Below are 19,571 nucleotides of genomic sequence, written 5' to 3'. Positions count from 1 at the left end.
TTTTGTTTTGTGTGTGTAATTAGAATTCGACAGTACATAAAAAAAACCACAGATCTTTTATTTTATGATTATAGTGAGAAAGTTTTCCGTGATATTAAATATTTGTCATCTCTTTATGAATTTTTAATTCAACGAAATATAGATACATTTTTGCAGTCTTTCTTCATTCGCATTTAATTTTTTATTAATAATAATTATTTATTCTAATCATAGTATGTCTTTTACAGAAGATATATTATAATAAAAATATTTATATGATTATTATCAGTTATAGAACAGGTAACATGATTGTATCTGTGCTGAATTTCTTTTGAATACATGAAGTTTATTCTAGTTTTTGTTTTTGTAATCAGCATTTGCAACTTTTTTTCACCACATTTTCAACAGTGTACACCCTGTATATTAGCATTTAAACAATCTTATTGTTACATGAAAGGTTTAAGATTTGGTATTTTTGTTAGGATGTATAATTCTGATTATAATATCCCTGTAATTGAAAAACCTTTCTAAAACTGTCTGCTCTTATTCCAGTAAATAAATTTATCACCAGAGATTGCCTGTCTAAATTAGAAGCGCAAAAAAAGGATATTCCTGCAGACAAGTATGATGGATGTCGGAAAGCAGCTGAGCAGCCTAAACTTGCTGTTTATGTTGAAAATCACATATCACAGCTAGAGATAAAGAAGTATGTGCTGTAATTTTTATGATTCCATAATTAAAATGTTTTCAATGTTAAATTTATTAAAAAAAACTAAAGTGCTAAAAAAAGGAAAATTCAGACAAAGCAATTATTTTTCTGTTATGCAGTTTTTACAGTAACTACTCGGTTTGCATGATTAGTGTATTCCATAAAAGATGCTGTTAAGAAATAAAGGGATATTAAGCGAAACTTTAGAATCAGTTTTAATTCATTCAAAAAGATCACAAAATATTTAGTAAATTTAAAAAAATAGCCCATAAAATTACTGTTATAAGAGAGTTTTATTATTATTAACTGAAATAATTTTGACAGAATATCATTTACATGTACCCTCCCCATGTTGTCTCTAATTTTACACTTGAAGATCAAGAGGGGGAAAATTATGCTGTGTTTTCCATGTGGGAGAAAGAACTTATGCAATTAAAAAGCATATCTGAACTAGGGAGAATCATAAAATTATTATTAGTTATTTTATTAGTATTTTTTTAAAAAAAATTTTCATTGTCTATAGTTGTTTATCAAGGCTGGCACTAAGTAATTTACTACCTTGTGCCATCTTTGCAGGTCCTAAGTTCTGTTGCCAGGTGCCTCCTAAAATGGGGAGGGGGGGGAAATCTCACTCTTAAATTCTGCTGTCCATTGAGTGCCATGTTTTAAAAATTTTGCCATCCCTAAATTATGTTTCTCGATGCTTTCCTAAATTGCAAAATTTTTGCTGCCTGGTGCAGTTGCATCTGCTCTGGTGCCAGCCCTGGTTATGTGTCTTAGACTATATAAGAACAAAATTTCTTGTTAAGCCACAAAATTTAAATCTGTTGATCTTAAAAGTAGTAAAAAGGAATAACAATAGATTTTAAAAAGATCTTTAAAAAGGGATATATCTGTATTAAAAAAAGATGTATTCTTTTGAAAAAGTCTTTAGGTGTTTTCATAAAGAAATTATTGAAGTACTGTTTGACAGTCTCCAAAGAAGTGAACTTCAGGTCATTCAGAGGATCTTGAAGTGACCTGAAGAGATAAAAATCCAAGGAAGCATGGTCTGATAAATATGAAGAATGACGCAGAACATCCCAACTGTACTCAATATATCTTTGTCTGACATTCATCAAAGTGGGGCCGAGTATTATCCTGATGGAAGACAACACCTCGATGATTAATCACATCTGGGCATTTCCTTTGATTTCTGCTTTTAGAACTGCTGCTTATTTGGAAGCAGTACTTTTAAAATTTACTTTTGATTTGCTGGCAACAATTTGTGTAATACAGTTCCTTTGAATCCCACCATAATGCATAGACTCCAACTACTACGGATTCTCCGTAGTTTCTATGGAAATTTATGAAAAACTACGAGCTACGAAAAGTATGGAAAAAAACTACGGATTTTACAGAAACAAGAGCAGGAGAACCAGTACACAAAACGGAACCAACTAATTCATCCGATGATTGGCTGAATACTCGTGTTATCATATATCACGTGTTGAGTGCGTTCCTAGTTTTGAAGAATTAGCCAATCGTAGATCAGTAACTCCAACCGTTAACGACTTATCAATAGTTCCACCCAATTGTCTGTCTCCCAGGTTCCTCGCTGATGCGTGTTTAGGCTGCATTCGGCTGCATTGTGTAGTTTACGGCGAGAGCTTAGCGTGTGTCTTGTGAACTGTGAATCAGGTGAAAGATTTTTAATCATAATGCTGCCTCGAACGAAGAAGCCAAAATTATCAAAGCAGAAGTTTAAAGATTCATATTCTTCAGAATTTCCATGCATTAAAGCATCCGAAATTTCTGTGAATCACGCACACTGCAGTGTATGCAACAAAGACTTCTCAGTTGCTCATGGCGGAAAAGATGACTGTAAACGGAATGTGTTTTCTCAAAAGCATATAGAACTTGGCACCGTAAAATCTAAAGAAATAACAAATTTCTTAATAAAAGATGATGAAACAGATCCTATAAAAGCCGAATGCTATTTTGTTCGTTTTTTAATTGAACATAATCTACCGCTTTCTGTTTCGGATCATTCCAAAGAGCTTTTCAAAGCAATGTTTCTGGATTCTGCCATAGCAAAAAAATTTAGCTGTGGTCATACCAAAACTGCTGCTATTGTGAAAACGCTTGCAGAAAATACTGTTGCTGATATTATAAAATCAGTGTGCAGTACATCATTTTCTCTAAGTACTGATGGAAGTAATGGTAACAATGATAACAAACTGTACCCATTGGTTATAACATACTACAGTAAAGAAAAGGGAGTGATAATTACTTCATTGATTTCTATTTTAGAATGCACGAATAATACAGGAGAAGGTATTTTTAATTGTATAAATGAAAACTTTAAAAACAAAGGTTTAGAATGGAAAAATTGCTTATCATTTTCTTCAGATAATGCTAGTAATATGATTGGAAAGTTTAAAGGTGTAGCATCATTTATCAAAATGCATCAACCAAGTATAATCACCCGAGGTTGTCCGTGCCACCTCTTGCATATAGCTGCAAAAAAAGCTACTGAAAAATTAATTGGCTCAGAAATTGAAATGTTGATAATAGATATATATTTTTACTTGGAGAAAAGTTCGAAACGGAAGCATAGCTTCAAAGTTGCTCAACAAATTTTGGGACAGAATGCAAGATCTCATAAAATTTTGAAATATTGCAGTACGAGATGGTTGTCTCTTTTAGAATCTATAACAAGGATTTTGGAACAGTGGGATCCTGTGATAAATTTTTTTGGAGATAAACCAGATAACAGTGAGAATGAAGGAAAGAGATTGCAAAACATTAAAAAAATTTTACAGTCACCGACCACCAAATTGTACTTGTTATTTTTGAAAAATACTTTGCCTTTGTTTATAACAGTAAATATTAATTTGCAACAACAAGCTCCTTATATACATAAATTGAGAAGAGAACTTTTTGAACTTTTAATGAATTTATTTGTTAGATTCGTAAAACCATCAGTAATTTCTAAAGAAAATGAAGATGTTACTCTAACGTCTATTCCATTTCAGAAGTATAGTAAACAAAAAGAAAATGAAAATTTAGTGATTGGTGCAGAAACAAGACTATATTTAAAAAATGCCAAGTTGAATGAAAGTGAAGTGAAATCATTTTTCAATTCTGTGCAAGCTTTTTTTGTAACTGCATGTTCATATATAATTGATAAATTTCCACTGAGTGATCCATTTCTAAAACATGCTGAAGTTGCTGACATCAACTTGAGAACTGAAGTCTCATTTTCATCTGTTCTTTACTTGATGAATACTTTTCCATCCATTATTGATGAAAAATGTCTTAATCAAGTAGAAATTGAATTTTCCATGTATCAAGTAGGTGATTTGAAAGAAATTGTAGATTTGCGTATTGATATAGCATGGGGAGAAATTGCCAAATTAAAAAATATGAATGGGTGTATTAAATACAAAGTATTGCCTTCTGTAATGCTTGCTGTCTTAATAATACCTCATTCAAATGCAGCTTGCGAAAGAATTTTTTCTATTGTTAAAAAAAATCAGACGGAATTTCGACCAAATTTAGGTCTTAAAACTCTTGAAGCAGTTTTGATTGAAAAAATAAATATGCAGGCAAATGAAGAACTGTGTTATAAAAAAACATTCTCAAAATCAGAACTTAACCTTGCTAAGCATGCTACATATAAATCTTTGCATTCATAAATTATGCGTATTTTGTTTAATACTTATATGTATCATTCTTGGTTATTTAAATTTTATTTCCCTGTAGAAATCATATCCAGAATAAAGATATGATTTATAGCTTCTGATTTTTTCTATGATTAGTAGTGATTTGAAGTACTTTTTATTAGTGAATGCTTGAGGAGTTAAAAGAAAATTTCTAATTAAATGTGCATATAATTTACAAGGTATATTTTTAATTATTCAGTTTTATATGTATATGGATTTTAAATGTAATAAAATTGATTACAATTAATTATTAATTTAAAATTAATGAATGGTTAATTACAACATACGCTACGCGCACATTTTCGAAGTTGTAAAAATGTCGTTCGCGCGTTGACTACTGACAAGGTTTGCTGAAGGTTGGAGTCTATGCATAATGTGTGATTCCTTTGTAGTCCACCATCCAAAGCATTATTTTTGGGGGATACATTCCCCTTCTAAGTGTTATTAAAAGAGATTCTTTTGCCTTATCCAATAAGCTTTTTCTTATAACATTGTACAGTACCCTCTTCTCATGTGAAATAATAAATTTTTAAAAAGAGGAACATTTTCATTTTTTTTTTTTTCTGCAAAGAATCGCACACCGAAGCTCCAACAAGCATATTCTGCTCTGTTAGTATACGAGATACCCATACATCATGATATCTTACATACCCAATCTTCTTCAGATAATCATATACTGTACTTTTCAGAATATTTATTGTTTCTGATAATTCCTAAACTGTACAACTTGGGTTTTCAATAGGTCTTTGTTTGTAGAAGATGGTCATCCAGAGCTAGCATCATCTTTGAGGCTGAAGTATCCATGCTTTCACATATCAAACCACACTCAAACTGTGTCATAAAAAACAGCATTTTTTCCATATTTACTCAAAATTTATCAGAAATCTGACTAGTTTCCATTTTTTAAAATAACTTATGTTTTTCCATTTTTTAAAGTAAAAGAATATGAAGTAAAAAAATGAACATTTTGGTTCTGCATTCTTAGCACTGCACTGAAGTAAAAGTTATGCCATAACACATGCTAGAATTATGCAACATGAGCAGAAAAGACCATTTTTAAACAGCTTTTTCAATCAAGGTCACTCCATATCAGTGGTAGCAAAATAATTTGAAGAAAATGAACCTTATATTTGAAAAATTGCAGAACTTTCTAGGTGACCTGATATTATAGATGGTTGGAAGTGGTCCACAGAAAGTCATTTGACCACTACAATTCTTTTGCAGTTTATGAAGGGAATATATTCTGCTTCCATAGATTATAAATATGTATTCTCTTTCTTTATCAGCACATGCTGGATGTGTAATCTGCAGAGCTAATGACTTTATAATCTGAGTCTACTTCATTTTCCTTTTTTATTACCTTTTTCTTCAAAACTATTCAAGAAGTAAATGCTGGATTGGCATAAGAAAGCCGATGATTTTGTGCATGCTCCTTTATTCTGAAACACCACTATGAAGATTATTATTATTTAAAAGCTATGGTCAACTTGCATAAATGTGCATTACTCTATGCCAAGGGTACTGCTGTGATGCAGTATCAATATGTGCATAGCAGACATATATTTTGGCTAATGAGAAATGTTGTATAATGTTGAGGTCATGCAATTTCCTGATATTTTTTCTATCAAAAACAGATGATTGTGTACAGCAGAACAAGTGTTTTATTATCCATGTTTCTTGCTTTTTAAAATTTTATTGTTTGTTTACTCTTTTATGGAATTCTTAGTGCTCCAGTATTTTAAAATTGGCTCTTGACTTTCGTGCATTAGCTTGATGAAAAATTTTTAATTTCATCAAGGAGTACCTAGTTGTGGAAAAAATCTCATTTTCTGGAATGGCTAAAGAGTTTGGGGATACTCCCCAAAGTTGCCAGTAAGTTTGGGAATACTCCCCAAAGTTGCCAGTAAGTTTGGGAATACTCCCCAAAGTTGCCAGTAAGTTTGGGAATACTTCCCAAAGTTGCCAATGAGTTTGGGAATATTAGTGAGGATGCAGATAATCACAAAAGACAACAGCAGTTTTCAAACGTGGTGGTACACTCCATGATAAAGCATTTAGCTTTTTCTGTCTATGTATACAGTAATCTGTACACAGCAATTTGTTTTTGTTTAAAAAAAAAAAATCAGAGAGCTGCACAAATTTTGATTGCTTATGAAGAACGTTTTAGAATGTGAATTATTGCCTTCTCTTAACTGTTGGATAAAGTGCCATGTTTCTAAAGGAATGCGACACTTTTGTTTTCATCACCTGAAAAATTCTACAGTTCCTTAGAAGGGGAAAAAAGTGCATTCAATGCAATAAAAACAAACAGTAATGGCTGTTGAATTTGAAAGTAAAAAATGATACTCAGCTGTGTGTGCACATGTACCTGGGTTGCCATGTAAATGCAATTTGCAAATGTTATGGGTTTCCTATTTTAGCAACATAGTGTGCTGTCTGGTGAATTCTCTTCAAGGTTGAGTTAATAATCATAAAATACTGTGTTTTGTTTATAGTCATTGAAATTTTTATATAGCCTTTTCATTCTGTATTTTTAGTTATTTATGTATAACTCTGTTAAAAAACCTTAGCTATAGAAATTGTTCTCAAATTATAACACTTCTGGTCTTGACAAAAAATGAGAATTGGGGTATTTTAACCTTACGAGAAACAGACAGTTACTGATATACCCAATCAATTCATTTAATGTCTGCAGTACACAGTTTAATATATACATACAGAAGCAATTTAATACGCATTTGTGTTTATTATTTTACTTAATACAATTTTGTAAGTAATTGAAATAAACAACATGTAGAAATATATGCAAAATAAACTTTAAAGTGATATTTCTTGATGGCCACATTTTAGCGACTGCTGCTAATAATTCATCAAATAAATCATCACTGCCGTTGGGATAAATTACCATATGCTGTTATGTAACCCTTTTGCTTTTAGTTCCACCATTCCACAGATCTCCATAAGACAGAAGGTTGAAAATAGTAAGCATAATAGTATTTTGCAGTGAAAAGCCAAGAAAGTTTTAGTGGAACAAACATAAATACATCCACTTATGACATGTTGATTATGTGTACGTTTCCTTAGATTATTTTTGATTTATATAACATTTTGGTGCTTCTGCTTTTTCATTTATAGAATTCAGTAATCATTAGTTATGTATGAGAAGAAGGAGCATTTAAATTATCTTTTAAGCCTTAGAATAGTTTTCAGCTTTCCTTATTTTGGAAAGCATCCAAAATAAGGAAAGGAAGGCTGCTAATGCATTGCATACAAGTACAGCTATAAATCGGTGGTACACCAGTATTTTACCATAGGTTGTATAGTTCTGCCACATTAACCTTTATAGGTCCACCTCAGTTTGGGGGAAGAACGTCCCGAGGGCAGGTCCAAAGATCTGTCATCCCTTTTCCTCTACCACCAGCCACTCGATAGGACTTTCAGTTTCCCATATATTTTGAGCGCCCCCTTGCCACATGACTCTATATACTTACAATCATGCCTTCTCCAGGATTTGAACTTGGGCCCTTCGCTACAGCAGTTAGCGTCACTATCCACTGTATTGTCTGGATGGTTTTCTTGCATATAATAAATGTTATGAACGAAATCTATTTCTTGAAAATTTATTATAATAGTAAAATAAATACAACTTATGAAGACATATACAAAATAAAACTTTAACCACTTATGAGGTATTTCTCCCGCCTTCCTAGCATGCCTTCATGGTGTAGTGATTTGCACACTGGGCCGGTATTCCAGAGGTCCACGGTTCGATTCCCGGTGAAGGCGTTGTTAATTTTTCATTACTCCTGCTTGCAAAAATACCTAATGTCTCTACAGTGGTGCCTGAACTAAAAGCGTGCGATCATCACTGTGAAAAATCCCTATTTTTCATAAAAGTGCCAAAGAATTATTTCATTTCCTGCTTAATTTATCAATCAGTAATTGAGAAAAAAATTGGACTTCCATAAGGGTGTGTGCATCTCTATGAAAAACACCAAATTGGTGTAAGGATGCCAATGATCAGTTCAAAGCGAGAAAGTGGTCTTCAATTTGTACATTCTCCAATTTGCCATGGCACCGCTATTGAGATTTCTTTCTTTTCAAATGGTGGTTTGCTTGCATGAAGGTATGACACTACTTTGAAGGCTTCCTGTACATATCTGGGTTGCCACCTAAATACTTTTTAGGGACTTTATGAACAATTTCTGTGACTTTTAATGGAAGTTGCTGATAATCAGAAAGTAACAAAAATTTTATTTATTTATTTAGATTTTTAAAGTAATTTTTTTATTTGCATATATAGCAATTTTGTGGAACAGAATTTTAAAATGTGCATAAAGGGATGAAAGAAATTTCAGAAAGATATGAGAAAATTGTGCTTTTGATGATATTGTATTTTATTGTAAAAGTTTAATGAAGTATTATATATTATTTGTATTTCAGTCAACATTGGGATGAAGTGACCTATTGTTTTTGTGAATTTGATCAATGGTGTAATAGTGGACTTCTTTTGCACTCTAACAAATATTTGATACTAATTCTGTTATTTAGTATTTTAATAGTTTGGCTGAGGAAGTAATTTGTAAACAATACATGTAAAATGTAATATTTTCATATGGATTTCATAGAGAAGTATTATTGTGTAAAGTATTTTGAAAATGTAGTTTGTTTTCATATAGAATCTCAGTCTCAATTGTTAAATTTGACATTGTTGACTATTTATCATTGAAAAAGTGCATTATAAATATTTTTACATTGTGTGTTGTGTATATATATATATATATATATTTGCAAGGGGAATTTTAAAATAAAGGTTGTATGGTTTAGGTTAATCAATTACCTAGATGTTTGTACTTTTGTGTTCACTAAGTGTACAAGGTGTGTATCATTTATTTGTATTTTTAGATAAGGAAGAATGTAGGATTTGTAAAAAGTGTAACTTAAAGAGTTTGGATGTTAGCAATAGCTTTTGTTTTAACCTTTTAAAAGCCTTTGACTGTTTGAAATTTTTATATGTTCTTGAAAGCATTTGAAACATGTATCATCCTCCCAATGCTAAATAAAGGGAGATGTTAAATTTTTATATTTGATATATTGCACAAGAAATTATAAGTAACTAGTTTTTCATTTTTACTCTTTACTAAAGAAAATGTTTTCCAGCAATATATAAGATTTATTGAATTAATGAAACTTAAAATTGTGCTAATTTGTTTCCACCCACCTCTACTGATTTTCAGCATAATTTTCGTTATTAAATTTTATTTGATCCAGTTTGTTTTAATCTGTTGTAGACATGCACCGAACTTTTTATAAGGATTCAACTGGTGTTTAATTAGTTAATACACTTTTAATTTTATTTTACATCAATAAATGAAATATTAGTATGTTTATCCACACAATAGTATTGGCGTTAATAATAAATTATGTTTTTATCATATTTAAAAGAGCTTTGATAAATAAAAGCTTTTCTGCCCCCACTCTGAATTTTCTTAGTATAGAAGTGTAAAAAAAAAATTCGAAATGAGAATAGCCAGATAACATAAAATTTAGAATATCTCGTTAAACGGTAATATATTTTTATAAACAGAATCATATTATAAATAGTTCAGAATCATGCATTATAAAGTGAATTTAAGTTCATTTGGATTCTTCTGAAGTGGTTTTACCATGCAAAGTGAAAAACTTCCTGTAAACTCCCAGTTTTCAAGTTAGGAGCTTTTCGCATTATTCATATTTCAAGGTTGACAGCTGTGGCAACTTTCATCCTGTTTTGATACATATTAGTTATTCTACTTCTTTTTGGCAGGAGGAGTGAAGATATTTTTCTAAATATTAATGGTAGCTAACTTAATATTTAAAACCTCCATCAAATTGACAGTTTTTCCCTTCAGTGTACCATTTATAAAATGCTGGGAGTTAAAGGTGTAATTTCTAGGTATGCAGAAAGTATCTAAATTTAGGAGAACATAATTATTGTTCTGTAAAAAATGGTGGCATATCAGAAACCATAACAGCATTGTGTATATGTCATAGTGTGCTTAGAAAAGAATAATGCAGTAAGCACTGGATATATATAAAAAATATTAATATTATTTTTAATACATAAATAAGAAATGTATATATGTATTAAAAAAAGGCAAAATTGAGGATTTAAGAAATTATTTGATGTTTGTTTAAAATATGTAATAATTAATGTATTTTGCATAACTGTTTAAATATATTACACATGTGTTTAGCTGATAAACAATAAGAAACTTAATTGCACAGAATTCCACATTGAATTGTATTAATATCACATTTTTATGGCTATATTTTGAGATTCATGTTTTCTTTTACATGTATAAACATACAGCTGTGTGTGTATGTATAACTATCTCTCTTTTTCACTATATATGTGTGTGTGTGTGTGATTATTCTGGTAGCTGACTTAAGAGTTTGAAGATAGCGTAAATGCATAAGCTGATGCAATGGAGAAGAAAAAACTTGCAGACATAAGCTTAGATAACAAGACATAATTTTATTTCTTGATAACTAATTCTGAGGACACATATTCTGTTTTATTCATCACCATGAGAGAGATAAGCCTTATGCAGTTTTTTGAAGCATTTCACATTGTTTGGACAGTGGTCGACATAGAGAACAGAGTAACGCAACAGAACATCTTAGCATAGCAAGAGTTAGGCAGGCAAAGTGAGTGCGCATTTCAGCAAAGTGTATTAATAAAGTTAAATCTTTTTTAAAATTTTGAACCATGATTGGAAAGAGCTAACCATATTACAGGATTAATAATGCAGATTAGTTTTCATCTGATGCAGGTTGATTCCAGGAAGAGGACATAGTCAAACTAAAATAAGGAATTAAATGCACTGTCAGTTAGCGTTAGTAATTTTCTTTTATATATTATATCTTAACATGTATAGGTAAACTTCTCAAGTAAAGATGTAAAAAAAAAAGGTAAACAGCTTAGTTGAGCTGAAAGTTGCACTTTTAGATGTAAGAGATAGATTCACAGAATGAGTATCCAAAGTTTTGTAACATTTTACAACCTTTTATGTAGTGTAGTTTGTTTCTTGTAATTTTGTATTTTTATATTTGCTCAGGGTTATATATCTTATTTTTTATTTTTACCTTTTATTTTTTAACATATTCACGTGAAGGTGTTTTTTTCACGTTTTATTTCCACAAAGTTTAAATATTCCATAACATCATCACATTTTTATTCTGGCAGCTGTTCTTTCAATCTCCATATCATATTTGTCTGAGTATAATATGATATTTTTCCACTTAAAGGTCTTTCTTGAAATCTTATCTATCTACTATGTGCAGCTTAACATTTAAAAACTATATTAAAGTAATTTATCTCTTAGTGTTTTCATTTGAAAACATTTATTTAGGTGAACTTCAAGAAATGCTGTTTAGGCAATTTAATTTTTGTTTTGGAAGGCGTCTTTAGTATGACTAGCTTATATTGTAAAACCATCTTACATAAATGAAAATTTTTCCCTTTGTAAAATATTTCTAAAATACAGGGGTTTTTTTCTTCAATGTAATATGGTATTTTCATCTAGTAGTCTATAATTAATACCTTGATGGTGACTGTAGTAAGAAAAACTTGAACAATATTGAAGTTCTAGAACAAGCACTGAAGAAAAAAGGCTGCAATATCACTGAAGATTTACCCTTAATCTTCTATCAACCAGAAGCATACTCTGTAAAATGTTGCTAATAAAATACATTGAATATCAAGCAAAAAAAAGAAAAGAAAAAGAAAATGAAGATTATTTTCTTAAACAAAATAAAAATTTCTTTAAAATGATACATTTAAAACACAGAGGAACAAGAGTGTATTTCTTTGTAGCTAACTAAATGATCCAGAAAATCAAAAATTGCATAGTTTCTTTTAAACGTCCTTACAAAATAAATATCTAAATAAAGTAAAATAAAATAAAAGCTTAAACTGATAAAAGCTGTAGATTCTGGTGATCATAGTGTTTGGATATTGGAGTCTTGCCAAAATGCTCCTCTAGCATCTTTTTGTTGATCTACTTGCTATATGATATTTTGCATTATCTTGCTATCATTTTATGAGTGATAAATTATTTCTATTCATTTAATGTTATAGTAAATTTAGAACACTGTGAAAAAATCAGTAGCTAGTATTACCAGACTTAATCCTGATAATCTCACAGACTTGGGCACTAAAATTTTTCTATCTTGAACTGTAAAATTTTAGCACTATTGCTAGCACATGCAAGTAGCCCAAGAAATGGGAAACCTCATATACACAAATTCAGTGATATTTTCCACTTAAGAGATTCAAAAGAGATCTGAAGGCACTTGCTTTGGTGAAGAGGAACTATGAAGTGATTATATACATAAAATGTAAAATAAATGTGAATACATGCTTAATATGCAAATGAATTGCAAAATAGATAATATACACAGTTATGGATTTAAATACAAAACAAATATAAACAAAGACACAAGATTATAAACAAATGCAAGCAAAAGGGAAACAAGTCTGCAGTGAGTGTTGCTTTGTGTTCTCCTAGTGCTTTACTGTTCTTTACCTGTCGCACCAATCAGACTTGCAATAATCTTGGTGAAAAGTGAACATAAGAAAGGCCAGTTTACACCTGTCAGAGAGCTCATAGCGAGCTGCTCGTTATGATTACTTTGACAATGTAAACGCTCACTTTGACCGAGTAGAAACATAGGGGAGATGAGTCAGCACTTCAGTTTTCTGCTTTGAACCTATTGAAAAATCTATCCGGGCAGTTACTCTGAGCAGCATTCGCTGACACGTCATGACAGTGAGTTCTGTAATGTCGAGATGGAACGACAGCCAAACCATTGCATTTTTTAATGCATACGCATCTTATGAAGTGTTACGGAACACTTCACCGCTTCATTAATAAGTTGTGTACTTCTATAATAATGTGAGCTTATATTCATTTTTCTATAAACATCCCTACTTGAGGATGTAATAAATATATGATATTATAAACTATAAAAATAAAAGTGGAATTATGAAAAAATATGTAGATCTGTTTCATTGGGAATATTTAAATTTATTGCTTTGTATAAAAACATTCTGGGCTATAATTTGTTACAATTCAGCTTGGATCTGAAACACTGAGTACAAGTGCTTAAGGTGTATCGAGGTGTATACAAATTATGCTAGATGAATCCTAATTTTCTTAAGCTATCCGTTTCAGCATTTTAAAAATAAAGTATAATCGCTATTTGCGATAAATATCTTCCTGTTGGAACTATGTCATAATATATATATTCTTTTACCTGTGATATTATATGTAATGTACCCAAGTTGTTTTGTACTTCTTATTTATTTAAGATTTTCTGAATAATTAGGTAGATATTATACAGTTTATTTCTGTTGTGTTAATGGTAGCTTTGAATAAATATTACATGTGTTAATTTTGCATTTTGCTGTAGAAATAATACAGTCTCAGTCAGAACTCTGCATAATTAATTACATGCAGAGAAAGCTACTGATTTTGCAGATTCTGGATGAATAAATGTATTCTTTCTATTAATAAAACACATTATTACTTTTACATTATTTTAAAAATGATTAATTAGGTGTAAATAAACAGTTATATATAGTAGAAAAACTTTGTTAACTTGAATTTCAGTAACCACAATTGACTAAATAACTTCCCTCAGTAAACTGAGTTTGTTTTAAATCGATTGACTTTTAACTTCCCTCAATAAACTGAATTTCTTTTAAATTGATTAATGAATATATTTTGAAAGTGAATAAATTTCGATTATGTTTACGGAATATATTTTAAGTCCTTGTATCTGAAATACAATAAAGATTTTGTAAATTTGAACATCCTCGTCCCAAAATTCATTTAATGGTTCATTTGATACTCCTAATTCATTGCGGCGATCTACCCAGTCACGTGGCCATTTCCTTTTCTTCTTCTCTTTTTTTAAGAACAGAAATTAATTTGTTTGAATTTGCTTTGCCGACTTTAAAGCACTGCAGCTGCCATGTCTGTACCCATTTTGTAAACAGAGGCAAGTTGTCAGTGGAGGATAGATTTTTCAACAGGCCTTTCTTATGTTTTCTGATTCAATCAGAGTGGACTATCTGAATCAGAGTACTGGTCCGTTTCCTCGGTTCGAGATGCCCGGATGAGTGGCTCATTACGAGCTGCTCAAACAGATGTAAACTGGCCTCAAGGGTCAGTAGGGTTGCGTTTGCAAATACATCAAATAATTCTAAGTTAAAAATGTTGAGAAAACTGCATTAAATATATACAGTTGTGTTCCTAGTGACTGATATTATAGGTGGTGGGAAGCCTGAGGTCTAAGTGCGAATTCAGTATCTATGATTTCATGCTTAACAACCTTTTTTTAAATATTTTATGTTAATGGTTTTATTATAGAAATTTCTGTTGATATCATGGATGCAGATTAGATTTTCAAGTCTGTGTGCCCGGAAGCACATGTAATCTTTCTCAGCATACTATTTTTTAAAACTTAAAGATGTTGAAGTTTGTGTGAGTGGCTGAACTTTAAATAGGCAAAGCATATGTTAATACAGGTCTTATGATAGAAATATATAATCTCATCTATCTTGGGATGTCGAGATGAGGAGATGATTTTTCTAATAAGCTTTTGGGGCGAGCAAAAATTTCTGTTACTGTACCTATTGTATTATGAATATGATTTTTTCAGGTTAAACAAGTGTTTAAATGAACATCAAGATAATGAGCATTAGTTACTGTGAGAATTTTCAGAAAGATGCTAGCATTGCTTTTAAAAAGATCAAATTCTTTGTTGACTGGGTGACATTTATGTTTTCTAACACATAGCAGTCTTGATTTAGTGGGGTTTATGCTAGTATGCGAATTTGTGCGCCAATCTTCAATTTTATTCATGCTATTTTATATTCAACAATTGCATGATCTGGGTTAAGGGATTTTAATGGTGCCACTGTGTCATCTTTTGATCATCTTTATTTTCGTTTCTTTTTATAACATGTAAAATTCATCAAAACCATAATGTTTCCACACTAGGATCATTGTACATAGCTTTAAATAATAATATACCAGAGCTCTATTTTTAAAAGAAAATTATTTTCTCATTCAGAATTATACTTTGCATATTGAAGTGTTAAGTTTTACTTTCATAAGTGCTCTTTTTTTGCTCTTTGAAATGAAAGTGCAATTAAAGAATTTATAGTTCATCATGAAGCAAATGCTGAAGGTTATTGTAATATTAATAAATATGGTATTTGTGATATTATATTTGTACATTTGTATAATTTAATAAATCTATTTCCCCAGTGAGAATTTATTTCAGCTGTGCACAAAATTTAAAGTTTCCCTTTTTTAATAAAAATCAAACATATTCTGTTTTTTTTTTTTTTTAGTTTGTGTATTTTATTGTTTTAATCTGTAATAGAATTGAATTCATTCCATCTTGAGTAAAAATGTTGAAGTCATATATTTTTGTAATTTTTCATCTCTTTAAAATGTATGATTCCAGCTTGAATGAAAATCAAATGTATGCATATTGGTCTATTTTTATTTTTGGAATCTCCATAAAATTTAAGGTATTCCATTTTGAATGAAATTCAAACATTTTTGTTGTAGTTGTATATTTTGTTTTAATTGTACACAGAATTTATAAAAATTAAACATGTTCTACTTTTAGGTCATATTTTCTTAGAATATGCGGAATAAATCTATGTTTCTGACTTTTTACTGCTTTTTTTTTTTTTTTTTTTTATTATTATTGGTATAAAAGTAATATATATGGCAATCACACATATATCATCAGTGAAAAAAACCAATATAAGTTATTATTTATCTGCAGAAAAGTTGTCCTCACGATGAATGTCTACAAAACTGCTAGTTGTATTACTATAACATTAAACAAAAAAGTTGTTTGTTTACAGATTTTTACAGGAGGATATAAAATAAATCAATAAACTTGTATGAAAATGATTTAAGAACTTTTTTAAATATGTTATCTGCTTTTTCTAATGCGTGTAAGGTATAGTTAGTGGAATTAAACAACAACAGAAATAATAATAATAAATGCAATTTAATTTGCAAGTACATGTATTTAAAACACGAATTTTTATTGAAATTGAACTAGTTTTAAGTGAAGTATCTAGTATGTAGGGAAATGCTAACAACACTTCTCTGACTCTGACAAGATTAACTTTTATTCATATCGAATCTCATTTCATAAATATAAAATTGGCCATTGTTTCTTCTATTTTATGGTGGCTTAACTTTGTTACTTTAACGAAACTTAATCAAAAACTTGATCATAACGCATTAAATCGATGTGACAGAAGCGACACTACACTCCCCCTTCCCAGTGATAGCGAGTAAGGAAGATAATCTTTTAAGGGACTAGGGCACTTCAAGCGTCTGGTAGTATTCTGGTTTTATGCAAGTCTGAATTTTCTTCAGTATCACATTCAGATGTTTCACCAAGTTCTGTTTTCTCAGAATGCGGTTCTTGGAAAGGAATATCTGTTCTTTTCGTTAGAAAACATGGTTTTAGCCTGTCAATTGAAACTTTTCTTTGGATTTCAGTATCAAAATGTTTATCCTTCTTTGCTTTTACAGCATATGGTTTAGGGTGTAGGGAAGCATTGTTATATTATTATACAGGAATACGTAAGAACATCTGGAAAATTGTTTAGAAATAAAGACTTCCCTTTCCATGGGTTGTGGTGGATCTTGGCTTCATATCTGTTATACTTCTTTGAAAGTTTTGAGAAACTTCAAACTGTTTGATGTGAGTTACTGTTCTAACTCGTTAAGAAAAGGAACAGTCATAAACTAAATATTTTATTTCGTACTGAGACACTTTTTACTTAGAAACCTTACACAAGTTAGTCACAAAAACATTTTTCTCTAGATTATATATAGATACATACACATAAAAACTGAATTCTAAAACTGATAACAATGAATATTGATATACAACATCCTCCCACCTTTTGTCTTGTACATCTAGCTCTTACAAAACAAAACTGTAATGTAAGATAGACATAAATTTTAGCACATGACATGAAACTGAACTAAGAACTATAAATGTGTGAATAATATTACATTAAAGAACAATAAACACACAAATGACATTACAATTATCAAAGTCTAGGGAAAAAGTCAATAGCAGTTCATAAGCCCATACGTTTAAAGGGTGTAACTCAAAGCAAGCTCCACTCGGCGACTGCTTTGAGTTACATTTGCATCTTCTGGAATCTCGTTATGACAAGGTCCCAGAGTTTCACCCAGGCATCCCGGGTTCGATTCCCGGCATGGAACCATCTGATGTATCAGACTTGGTCTAAAACTCGCTCGTTTAAAGAAGCATATCAAGGCCGCTTGAAAGACGTGTAGAACACTGGGCGAACCTTCATAGTACTGCTGGATGGCTTCTTTTATGGAGATCAGGCCTAAGCTTAAACAGGTGCTCCATTGGAACATTTTCTGTGATGCCATCTAATCTCCACTGTTGGATACAGCAATGTAGGCTTCAAAGTTATTTTCTTTTAGCAAACATTTTGTTGCCGTGCAAAGTCGTGATTCAGCTATATCGTACTTGTCATAAAGAGCAGGATGACCAGCTAACCACGGCAGTGCTACTTTATAACATCCACCTTCACGTACCATTAAAGTTTTCTTGAAATGGATCAAAATTTCTTCTTCAAGAAGGATATTATTTTTTTCTTTCTACAGGATCTGTAATCCCTAAAACTTTTAAATCCCATATCTTCGGCAACTCAAAATTTTGAAGATTTAACATGACAAAATTAACCACCTGCTTTTTCTTGGTTAGTCCTAATATTGTCCAACCTTGTAAGTCTCTACAGCTAAAACGCCAGATGTAAGTACCTCAGTACTTCCAGTCAAAATGCTTTCAAGTACATTGACTCTACTAAAGTGTAGATGGTCACAAAAAATCATTTAGCATTTTCCTGCATGGATGAAATAAGAGCTGAAGCAGAAGGGATACCATTTCTTGAAGTATCAACTTCCTTTTTTAACCTTGATTTCCGAAACCTGATCGAGCCAAATTTATCATTTCTTCGCCATTAACTTCTTGTCTTAAAACTTTCATGAGCTTCTCAAGAGTTCTATGATTGTTTTTCAGAAAGAAATGCACGTAATGCTACCATTAGGAAGACTGGACACCCAGTATCTTTCCCAAGCTCGCAAAACATCTTCAGGAAGACAAGGAGACAAGAAATCTGCAAACTTTTCTTTAGATCTTCCTAACGTATCTAAAGCTCTTAAATGTGATTCCAGTTGATTGTATAAAGTAATTAAAATCTGTACATTTCCTACCACTTACGGCATTTTTCATTACCATTGAGAGTAATTCACGAACATGTATTAATAAATCTTCTCTGCCAATTCTTTGAATAATTCAATCGCTTTGGGGTAATTCTGAGCCGTACGGGGGGGGGACTGTCTATTAAACTGGCAGTTCGAGAACCAGGAGTAATCGCCTGAATCAGATATCGGAACTTATCTTCATCCTCGTGAATTCTGGAAAATTGAATCTTGGTGGTCAAGCTGTGGGACCACCTCGACCAATCCATCACCGTGCATCTGAAGTTTTCAAGCTGAAGGATGCAGGCGCACTATCGTGCTGGAATCACATTCTCAACCTGATGGCGGTCGGGATTGGACGCTCTGGCAACACCTCTCGTAGGAATGTGTGATACGATTCGCCGGCCAGACGCTGTGGCAAGAGGTATATTCGAATCAAATGGTCCTAGAGGATGCAAACGCTGGAATGTTTTCCGATGTGGAGTGCGTCTCGTAGGAAATCGGCCCCGGTAAAGCCTATGCCTCACTCACATTCCCGTTCGCCGCACCGTACACTAAGTGTATATCCACCATTTCGTAGCTAGTATAACAAGCCATTCTTTTTGCAATCCATGATAGGAAATGCAGCTAGGTGTGAGGACCATCATTTACAATGCCACCTAATGGCTCGCCGTTTGTATACAGCCAACCTTTCTATGATGGCTGTCGCTTGTATAGCTGCGTTCTATCACCCCGTTAAGTTTTGCCCACTTCTTCAGATTCATCCTGTACAATCATATGTAATAAGAAGGTAAAAGGAAAAAATAAATCCTAGTGAAAAAAAAAAAAAAATTGAAAGAA

General features: G+C 31.5%; 1 protein-coding gene across 2 annotated transcripts in view; it reads left to right on the top strand.

Annotated features, from left to right (window-relative positions):
* crim (QVR superfamily protein crim) overlaps nucleotides 1-18,699 on the top strand; it is a 29,295-nt gene extending 10,596 nt beyond the window's left edge. Inside the window, exons 3-4 of one of the 2 annotated variants that reach the window (XM_035358798.2) lie at nucleotides 532-685; nucleotides 18,550-18,699. In XM_035358798.2, the coding sequence (XP_035214689.1) occupies nucleotides 532-685; nucleotides 18,550-18,565 (170 nt within the window). In that variant the 3' untranslated portion in view covers nucleotides 18,566-18,699. Of the gene's footprint in view, nucleotides 1-531; nucleotides 686-8,838; nucleotides 16,380-18,549 lie in introns of those variants that run through there. The other variant, XM_035358797.2, reaches the window with a different exon arrangement.
* The last annotated feature ends 872 nt before the right edge of the window (nucleotides 18,700-19,571 follow it).

The sequence above is a fragment of the Stegodyphus dumicola genome, chromosome 6 (assembly GCF_044657685.1).
Source record: "Stegodyphus dumicola isolate Sdum_Otavi_A_Nest chromosome 6, ASM4465768v1".
Lineage (NCBI taxonomy): Eukaryota > Metazoa > Arthropoda > Arachnida > Araneae > Eresidae > Stegodyphus > Stegodyphus dumicola.
This window is presented reverse-complemented; position numbering and strand designations above follow the sequence as displayed.